Below are 11,345 nucleotides of genomic sequence, written 5' to 3'. Positions count from 1 at the left end.
AACAATCCCTGTAGTACTGTAGTACTGTAGCTGGAGACCAATATAATCCCTGTAGTACTGTAGCTGGAGACCGAGACCATCCCTGTAGTACTGTAGCTGGAGACCAAGACAATCCCTGTAGTACTGTAGTACTGTAGCTGGAGACCAAGACAATCCCTGTAGTACTGTAGCTGGAGACCGAGACAATCCCTGTAGTACTGTAGTACTGTAGCTGGAGACCAAGACAATCCCTGAGTACTGTAGCTGGAAACCAGACAATCCCTGTAGTACTGTAGCTGGAGACCAATATAATCCCTGTAGTACTGTAGCTGGAAACCAAGACAATCCCTGTAGTACTGTAGTACTGTAGCTGGAGACCAATATAATCCCTGTAGTACTGTAGCTGGAGACCAATATAATCCCTGTAGTACTGTAGCTGGAGACCGAGACCATCCCTGTAGTACTGTAGCTGGAAACCAAGACAATCCCTGTAGTACTGTAGTACTGTAGCTGGAGACCAAGACAATCCCTGTACTACTGTAGTACTGTAGCTGGAGACCAAGACAATCCCTGTAGTACTGTAGTACTGTAGCTGGAGACCAAGACAATCCCTGTAGTACTGTAGCTGGAGACCAATATAATCCCTGTAGTACTGTAGCTGGAAACCAAGACAATCCCTGTAGTACTGTAGTACTGTAGCTGGAGACCAATATAATCCCTGTAGTACTGTAGCTGGAAACCAAGACAATCCCTGTAGTACTGTAGTACTGTAGCTGGAGACCAATATAATCCCTGTAGTACTGTAGCTGGAAACCAAGACAATCCCTGTAGTACTGTAGTACTGTAGCTGGAGACCAAGACAATCCCTGTAGTACTGTAGCTGGAGACCGAGACAATCCCTGTAGTACTGTAGTACTGTATCTGGAGACCAAGATAATCCCTGTAGTACTGTAGCTGGAAACCAAGACAATCCCTGTAGTACTGTAGGCTGGAGACCAATATAATCCCTGTAGTACTGTAGCTGGAGACCAAGACAATCCCTGTAGTACTGTAGTACTGTAGCTGGAGACCAATATAATCCCTGTAGTACTGTAGCTGGAGACCAAGACAATCCCTGTATGTATCTGTAGCTGGAGACCGAGACCATCCCTGTAGTACTGTAGCTGGAGACCGAGACCATCCCTGTAGTACTGTAGTATTGTAGCTGGAGACCGAGACCATCCCTGTAGTACTGTAGTACTGTAGCTGGAGACCAAGACAATCCCTGTACTACTGTAGTACTGTAGCTGGAGACCAAGACAATCCCTGTAGTACTGTATCTGGAGACCAAGACAATCCCTGTAGTACTGTAGCTGGAGACCGAGACAATCCCTGTAGTACTGTAGTACTGTAGCTGGAGACCAATATAATCCCTGTAGTACTGTAGTTGGAAACCAAGACAAGCCCTGTAGTACTGTAGCTGGAGACCAATATAATCCCTGTAGTACTGTAGCTGGAAACCAAGACAATCCCTGTAGTACTGTAGTACTGTAGCTGGAGACCAATATAATCCCTGTAGTACTGTAGCTGGAAACCAAGACAATCCCTGTAGTACTGTAGTACTGTAGCTGGAGACCAATATAATCCCTGTAGTACTGTAGCTGGAGACCAATATAATCCCTGTAGTACTGTAGCTGGAGACCAATATAATCCCTGTAGTACTGTAGCTGGAGACCAAGACAATCCCTGTAGTACTGTAGCTGGAGAGCAATATAATCCCTGTAGTACTGTAGCTGGAAACCAAGACAATCCCTGTAGTACTGTAGCTGGAGACCGAGACAATCCCTGTAGTACTGTAGTATTGTAGCTGGAGACCGAGACCATCCCTGTAGTACTGTAGTACTGTAGCTGGAGACCAAGACAATCCCTGTACTACTGTAGTACTGTAGCTGGAGACCAAGACAATCCCTGTAGTACTGTATCTGGAGACCAAGACAATCCCTGTAGTACTGTAGCTGGAGACCGAGACAATCCCTGTAGTACTGTAGTACTGTAGCTGGAGACCAAGACAATCCCTGTAGTACTGTAGCTGGAGACCAAGACGATCCCTGTAGTACTGTAGTACTGTATCTGGAGACCAAGACAATCCCTGTAGTACTGTAGTTGGAGACCAATATAATCCCTGTAGTACTGTAGCTGGAAACCAAGACAATCCCTGTAGTACTGTAGTACTGTAGCTGGAGACCAATATAATCCCTGTAGTACTGTAGCTGGAAACCAAGACAATCCCTGTAGTACTGTAGTACTGTAGCTGGAGACCAATATAATCCCTGTAGTACTGTAGCTGGAGACCAATATAATCCCTGTAGTACTGTAGCTGGAGACCAATATAATCCCTGTAGTACTGTAGCTGGAGACCAAGACAATCCCTGTAGTACTGTAGTACTGTAGCTGGAGACCAAGACAATCCCTGTAGTACTGTAGTACTGTAGCTGGAGAGCAATATAATCCCTGTAGTACTGTAGCTGGAAACCAAGACAATCACTGTAGTACTGTAGCTGGAGACCAATATAATCCCTGTAGTACTGTAGCTGGAGACCAAGACAATCCCTGTAGTACTGTAGTACTGTAGCTGGAGACCAATATAATCCCTGTAGTACTGTAGCTGGAGACCGAGACAATCCCTGTAGTACTGTAGTACTGTAGCTGGAGACCAAGACAATCCCTGTAGTACTGTAGCTGGAGACCAAGACGATCCCTGTAGTACTGTAGTACTGTATCTGGAGACCAAGACAATCCCTGTAGTACTGTAGTACTGTAGCTGGAGTCCAATATAATCCCTGTAGTACTGTAGCTGGAAACCAAGACAATCCCTGTAGTACTGTAGTACTGTAGCTGGAGACCAATATAATCCCTGTAGTACTGTAGCTGGAAACCAAGACAATCCCTGTAGTACTGTAGTACTGTAGCTGGAGACCAATATAATCCCTGTAGTACTGTAGCTGGAGACCAAGACAATCCCTGTAGTACTGTAGTACTGTAGCTGGAGACCAAGACAATCCCTGTAGTACTGTAGTACTGTAGCTGGAGAGCAATATAATCCCTGTAGTACTGTAGCTGGAAACCAAGACAATCACTGTAGTACTGTAGCTGGAGACCAATATAATCCCTGTAGTACTGTAGCTGGAGACCAAGACAATCCCTGTAGTACTGTAGTACTGTAGTTGGAGACCAATATAATCCCTGTAGTACTGTAGCTGGAGACCAAGACAATCCCTGTAGTACTGTAGTACTGTAGCTGGAGACCAATATAATCCCTGTAGTACTGTAGCTGGAGACCAATATAATCCCTGTAGTACTGTAGCTGGAGACCAATATAATCCCTGTAGTACTGTAGCTGGAAACCAAGACAATCCCTGTAGTACTGTAGCTGGAGACCGAGACAATCCCTGTAGTGCTGTAGTTGGAAACCAAGACAATCCCTGTAGTACTGTAGCTGGAGACCGAGACAATCCCTGTTGTACTGTATCCTGTCTGAGGACTGTAGATTGATTGATAAATCTCTAGTGTATGTTGAATAGACCTAGTCTCCCAGACCAGACTTGTTCCCCAAGCTAGGAAGATCTGGTAACAACAATGTAACCACCACCAGTATTTGAGTAAAGCCACAGTGTCTATGTATGCGGATGCTCAGCACTATACACGTCAGCTACTGCAGAGTCTGAAATGACTGCAACACTTAACAAAGAGCTGCAGTTAGTTTCAGAATGGGTGGCAAGGAATAAATTACTCCTAAATATTTGAATAAAGTATTGTTTTTTTATACAAATCATTCACTATACCTTAAACCTGAAATAAATCCTAAATCACTAAATAATGTGCAAATAGAGCAAGTTGAGGTGACTAAACTGCTTGGCGTAACCCTGGATTGTAAAACTGTCATGGTCAAAACATATTGATACAACAGTAGTGTCATGACGTTGGCTAAGATGGGGAGAAGTCTGTCCATAATAAAGCGTTGTTTTTGTGAGAGGTATTGACATGTTGAATGCACCAATTGACGTCGTTGTCCCCACAGTGACCGTACGTACATAACCCAACCAGAAGCCATGGATTACAGGCAACATCCACACTGAGCTCAAGGATAGAGCTGCCGCTTTCCAAGGAGCAGGACTCTAACCCGGAAGCTTATAAGAAATCCTGCTATGCCCTCCGACGAACCATCAAACAGGCAAAGCGTCAATACAGGACTAAGATCGAATCGTAATACATCGGCTTTGACGCTCTTCGGATGTGGCAGGGCTAACAAACTGTTACAGACTACAAAGGGAAGCACAGCCGAGCGCTGCCCAGTGACACAAGCCTACTAGATGAGCTAAACTACTTCTATGCTCGCTTTGAGGCAAATAAACTGAACCATGCAAGAGAGCACCAGCTGTTCCGGAAGATTGTGTGATCTCCACAGCCAATGTGAGTAAGACCTTTAAACAGATCAGCATTCACAAGGCCGCAGGGCCAAGCGGATTACCAGGATGTGTACTACTCAGAGTATGCGCTGGCCAACTGGCAAGTGTCTTCACTGACATTTTCAACCTCTCCCTGTTCTAGTCTGTAATACCAACATGTTTTAAGCAGACCACCATAGTGCCTGTGCCCATGAACACTAAGGTAACCTGCTGAAATAACTACTGCTCCGTAGCACTCGCATCTGTAGCCATGAAGTGCTTTGAACGTCTGGTCATGGCTCACATCAGCACCATTATCCCAGAAATCCTAGACCCAATCCAATTTGCATACCACCCCAACAGATCCACAGACGCTGCAATCTACACTGCCCTTTCTCACCTGGACAAAAGCAACACCTGTGTTAGAATGCTGTTCATTGACTAAAGCTCAGCTTTCAACACCATAGTGCCCTCAAAGCTCATCACTAAGCTAAGGACCCTGGGACGAAACACCTCCCTTTGCAACTGGATCCTGGGGTTCATGCTCAGTCCCCTCCTGTACTCCCTGTTCACTCATGACTGCACGGCCAGGCACGACTCCAACACTGTCATTAAGTTTGCTGACGACACAACAGTGGTAGGCCTGAACACCAACAACGATGACACAGACTATAGGGAGGAGGTCAGAGACCTGGCCGTGTGGTGCCAGGACAACAACCTCTCCCTCAATGTGATCAAGACAAAGGAGATGGACTACAGGAAAAAGAGGCCGAGCACGCCCCCATTCTCATCGACCGGGCTGCAGTGGAGCAGGTTGAGAGCTTCAAGTTCCTTGGCGTCCACATCCCCAACAAACTAACATGGTCCAAACACACCAAGACAGTCGTGATTATATTATGCTAATATCATACAGTGGACACCTCAGCCCTTTAGGTCTATACATGCATTGTCCTGATGCATTTAGTGCTCAAATCTCCTACAGCTGAACCATGAGGTGGACAATTACTGTTTTAGGAAAGTACAAACCAATAAAACAATAGACTATGAAGTTTTGAATATGCTACACATCGAAACACAACAAATTGGGCTTTAGTCATTTGTTCTAGACCGTTTTTAAGGACTCATGTGGATCATTTGGCCAATATGGCTTGTTTATTGATGGTGCAGCGACCAGTCGGAGGCTTTTTCTCTCTTTACACTCTTGGATCGGAACGGGTCTGAATGGACCACAGACTGCTGAACTACAGACTTCTAATCTACAGACTTCTAATCTACAGACTTCTAAGCTACAGACTGCTAAACTACAGACTTCTAAGCTACAGACTTCTAAGCTACAGACTGCTAAGCTACAGACTTCTAAGCTACAGACAAGCTACAGACTTCTAAGCTACAGACTGCTAAGCTACAGACTTCTAAGCTACAGACTGCTAAGCTACAGACTTCTAAGCTACAGACTTCTAAGCTACAGACTTCTCAGCTACAGACTTCTAAGCTACAGACTTCTCAGCTACAGACTTCTAAACTACAGACTTCTAAGATACAGACTTCTACTCCACTTCTGCTCCATCTGACCACCATGTTGTTTCTGCTCCATCTTACCACCATGTTGTTTCTGCTCCATCTTACCACCATGTTGTTTCTGACCACCATGTTGTTTCTTCTCCATCTGACCAACATGTTGTTTCTGCTCCATCTGACCACCATGTTGTTTCTGACCACCATGTTGTTTCTTCTCCATCTGACCACCATGTTGTTTCTGCTCCATCTGACCACCATGTTGTTTCTGCTCCATCTGACCACCATGTTGTTTCTGCTCCATCTGACCACCATGTTGTTTCTGCTCCATCTGACCACCATGTTGTTTCTTCTCCATCTGACCACCATGTTGTTTCTGACCACCATGTTGTTTCTTCTCCATCTGACCACCATGTTGTTTCTGCATCATCTGACCACCATGTTGTTCATGCTCCATCTGACCACCATGTTGTTTCTGCTCCATCTGACCACCATGTTGTTTCTGCTCCATCTGACCACCATGTTGTGTCTGTTCCATCTGACCACCATGTTGTTTCTGACCACCATGTTGTTCCTGCTCCATCTGACCACCATGTTGTTTCTTCTCCATCTGACCACCATGTTGTTTCTGACCACCATGTTGTTTCTTCTCCATCTGACCACCATGTTGTTTCTGCATCATCTGACCACCATGTTGTTCATGCTCCATCTGACCACCATGTTGTTTCTGCTCCATCTGACCACCATGTTGTTTCTGCTCCATCTGACCACCATGTTGTGTCTGTTCCATCTGACCACCATGTTGTTTCTGACCACCATGTTGTTCCTGCTCCATCTGACCACCATGTTGTTTCTGCTCCATCTGACCACCATGTTGTTTCTGACCACCATGTTGTTTCTGCTCAATCTGACCACCATGTTGTTCCTGCTCCATCTGACCACCATGTTGTTTCTGACCACCATGTTGTTCCTGCTCCATCTGACCACCATGTTGTTTCTGACCACCATGTTGTGTCTGCTCCATCTGACCACCATGTTGTTTCTGCTCCATCTTACCACCATGTTGTTTCTGACCACCATGTTGTTTCTTCTCCATCTGACCAACATGTTGTTTCTGCTCCATCTGACCACCATGTTGTTTCTGACCACCATGTTGTTTCTTCTCCATCTGACCACCATGTTGTTTCTGCTCCATCTGACCACCATGTTGTTTCTGCTCCATCTGACCACCATGTTGTTTCTGCTCCATCTGACCACCATGTTGTTTCTTCTCCATCTGACCACCATGTTGTTTCTGACCACCATGTTGTTTCTTCTCCATCTGACCACCATGTTGTTTCTGCATCATCTGACCACCATGTTGTTCATGCTCCATCTGACCACCATGTTGTTTCTGCTCCATCTGACCACCATGTTGTTTCTGCTCCATCTGACCACCATGTTGTGTCTGTTCCATCTGACCACCATGTTGTTTCTGACCACCATGTTGTTCCTGCTCCATCTGACCACCATGTTGTTTCTTCTCCATCTGACCACCATGTTGTTTCTGACCACCATGTTGTTTCTGACCACCATGTTGTTTCTGCTCCATCTGACCACCATGTTGTTTCTGACCACCATGTTGTTTCTGCTCCATCTGACCACCATGTTGTTCCTGCTCCATCTGACCACCATGTTGTTTCTGATCCATCTGACCACCATGTTGTTTCTGACCACCATGTTGTTCCTGCTCCATCTGACCACCATGTTGTTTCTGACCACCATGTTGTTTCTGTTCCATCTGACCACCATGTTGTTTCTGCTCCATCTGACCACCATGTTGTTTCTGCATCATCTGACCACCATGTTGTTTCTGACCACCATGTTGTTTCTGTTCCATCTGACCACCATGTTGTTTCTATTCCATCTGACCACCATGTTGTTTCTGACCACCATGTTGTTTCTGCTCCATCTGACCACCATGTTGTTCCTGCATCATCTGACCACCATGTTGTTTCTGACCACCATGTTGTTCCTGCTCCATCTGACCACAATGTTGTTTTTTCTCCCCAGGTACAGTGGCTGCATCTTCCTCCTCCTCCTCTTCCTCGTCCCCGTCCTCCAGCTCTCTAACAGCAGCGGTGATGTTGACACTAGCCGACACTCCTGTGTCGTCCTCTTCCTCCTCTCAGAACTCTGTGGTGTCTTTAGAATGTAGGTGACAGGACACCCCTCACCCTCCCAACCTTCTGAGGCCCAGGACACAGCACTGAGCACCTAACCAGCACCACCCTGGTCCAACACCCAGGCCCCGTCAGCATCCACCCAAGACACACAACGTTTCCCCAGGCCCCATAACCTCCACCTATACCCTATATTCACCCTGACCCAACAGAACAGCCCCCAACCAGGCACCATCACCCTCATCTCCACCACTCCCAAGCCCAACTGACAACCCACCCAGGCCCCTCCACACCAACACCCTTCCAACAGAACTGACAACCCACCCAGGCCCCTCCACGCCAACACCCTTCCAACAGAAGTGACAACCCACCCAGGCCCCACCACACCAACACCCCTCCAACAGAACTGACAACCCACCCAGGCCCCTCCACACCAACACCCTTCCAACAGAACTGACAACCCACCCAGGCCCCTCCACGCCAACACCCTTCCAACAGAAGTGACAACCCACCCAGGCCCCTCACACCAACACCCTTCCAACAGAAGTGACAACCCACCCAGGCCCCTCCACACCAACACCCTTCCAACAGAACTGACAACCCACCCAGGCCCCTCCACACCAACACCCCTCCAACAGAACGGACAACCCACCCAGGCCCCTCCACACCAACACCCTTCCAACAGAACTGACAACCCACCCAGGCCCCTCCACACCAACACCCTCCAACAGAACGGACAACCCACCCAGGCCCCTCCACACCAACACCCTTCCAACAGAGCCGTACATGCCCTTGACCCATGCCCCAGACCCCTCCACAGCCTTCCAACAGGCCCGCACCAGCATCCACCAGCAGACGACAGACCCAGCCGCCAGGCCCCTCCACCCAGCACCCCTCCAACAGAAGTGACAACCCACCCAGGCCCCTCCACACCAACACCCCTCCAACAGAACTGACAACCCACCCAGGCCCCTCCACACCAACACCCTTCCAACAGAACTGACAACCCACCAGGCCCCTCCACACCAACACCCCTCCAACAGAACGGACAACCCACCCAGGCCCCTCCACGCCAACACCCGTCCAACAGAACGGACAACCCACCCAGGCCCCTCCACGCCAACACCCTTCCAACAGAACTGACAACCCACCCAGGCCCCTCCACACACAACACCCCTCCAACAGAACGGACAACCCACCCAGGCCCCTCCACGCCAACACCCGTCCAACAGAACTGACAACCCACCCAGGCCCCTCCACGCCAACACCCCTCCAACAGAAGTGACAACCCATCCAGGCCCTCACCAACACCTCAACAGACTGACAACCCACCCAGGCCCCTCCACACCAACACCCTTCAACAGAACTGACAACCCACCCCAGGCCCCGCTCCACACCAACACCCGTCCAACAGAGACTGACAACCCACCCAGGCCCCTCCACACCAACACCCCTCCAACAGAACTGACAACCCACCCAGGCCCCTCCACGCCAACACCCTTCCAACAGAAGTGACAACCCACCAGGCCCCTCCACACCAACACCCTTCCAACAGAAGTGACAACCCACCCAGGCCCCTCCACACCAACACCCTTCCAACAGAACTGACAACCCACCCAGGCCCCTCCACACCAACACCCTTCCAACAGAGCGGACAACCCACCCAGGCCCCTCCACACCAACACCCTTCCAACAGAACTGACAACCCACCCAGGCCCCTCCACCAACACCCCTCCAACAGAGCGGACCAACCCACCCAGGCCCCTCCACACCAACACCCTTCCAACAGAACTGACAACCTACAGGCCCCTCACGCCAACACCCTTCAGCAAGTGACAACCCACCCAGGCCCCTCCCACCAACACCCTCCAACAGAACTGACAACCCACCCAGGCCCCTCCACGCCAACACCCTCCAACAGAACTGACAACCCACCCAGGCCCCTCCACGCCAACCCCTTCGACAGAGTGACAGCCACCCAGGCCCCACCGCACCACCACCTCCAACAGAGCGACAGCCACCCAGGCCCAGACCTCCACGCAACACGCCTTCCAACAAACTGACAACCCACCCAGGCCCCTCCACGCCAACACCCTTCCAGCAAAAGTGACAACCCACCCAGGCCCCTCCACACCAACACCTTCCAGCAAGCGACAACCCTACCCGAGGCCCCTCCACCAACACCCTTCCAACAGAACTGACAACACCCAGGCCCCTCCACACCAGCACCCTCCATGCAGAGCGGACAAACTCCCAGGCCTCACACCAACACTTCCAGCCACGCAGACCCCCTCACAGCCCCCCACCGACAGGCCTCAGGCGACCACCAGGCCTCACCAGCACCCTTCCAGCAGAGTGACAACCCACAGGCCCCTCCACCCAGCACCGCTTCAACACGAACAGCCCACCCAGGCCCCTCCACACCAACACCTTCCAACAAGACGGACAAGCCCACCAGACCCCTCCACCAACACCCCTGCAACCTGACAACCCACCCAGGCCCCTCCCACCAACACCCTTCAACAACGTGACAACCCACCCAGGCCCCTCCACACCAACACCCTCCAACAGAACTGACAACCCACCCAGGCCCCTCCACACCCTGCAACTGACCACCAGCCATACCCAGGCCTCCAACATGACAAGTGCCACCCAGGCCCCTCACGCCAACACCCCTCCAACAGAGCTGACCCAGCTGCCAGGCCTCCCTCACCTGCCAACAGAGCTGCCAGCTCCACGCCACACGCAACACCTTCAGCGGACAGCCCACCCAGGCCCCTCCACCAACACCTTCAACAGAACTGACAGCCCACCCAGGCCCCTCCACCCCAACACCCTTCCAACAGAGACTGACAACCCCACCCAGGCCCCTCCACGCCAACACCCCTCCAACAGGAACGTGACAACCCACCCAGGCCCCTCCACACCAACACCCTTCCAACAAGTAGTAGCCACCAGGCCTCCACACCAGCACCCTTCCAACAGAACTGACAACCCACCAGGCCCCTCCCACCAACACCCCTCCAACAGAGCGGACCAGCCCACCCAGGCCCCTCCCACACCAACTTTCCAGCTTCCAACAGAACTGACAACCCACCCAGGCCCCTCCACGCCAACACCCCTCCAACAGAACGTGACAACCCACACCCAGGCCCCTCCCACCCAACACCCCTCCAACAGAACTGACAACCCACCCAGGCCCCTCCCACACCAACACCCCTCCAACAGAGCGGACCCAGCCACACCAGCGCCCCTCCAACAGAAC

The 11,345-nt window shown here is 50.5% G+C and overlaps 1 protein-coding gene across 1 annotated transcript; it reads left to right on the top strand.

The window, feature by feature from the left end:
• Positions 1 to 7,970: 7,970 nt before the first annotated feature.
• On the top strand, positions 7,971 to 10,143 carry LOC135566351 (uncharacterized; the record flags this gene model as incomplete). The annotated part of the gene is made up of 3 exons (XM_065014096.1): positions 7,971 to 8,115; positions 8,719 to 8,985; positions 9,543 to 10,143. Coding segments are annotated over 3 exons (1,013 nt in total), but the record flags the coding sequence as incomplete, so codon positions are not given.
• Between the last annotated feature and the right edge of the window lie 1,202 nt (positions 10,144 to 11,345).

The sequence above is a fragment of the Oncorhynchus nerka genome, unplaced genomic scaffold, assembly GCF_034236695.1.
Source record: "Oncorhynchus nerka isolate Pitt River unplaced genomic scaffold, Oner_Uvic_2.0 unplaced_scaffold_5608, whole genome shotgun sequence".
NCBI lineage: Eukaryota > Metazoa > Chordata > Actinopteri > Salmoniformes > Salmonidae > Oncorhynchus > Oncorhynchus nerka.
Note: the sequence above shows the minus strand (reverse complement) of the source record. Positions and strands in the feature narration are given on the sequence as shown.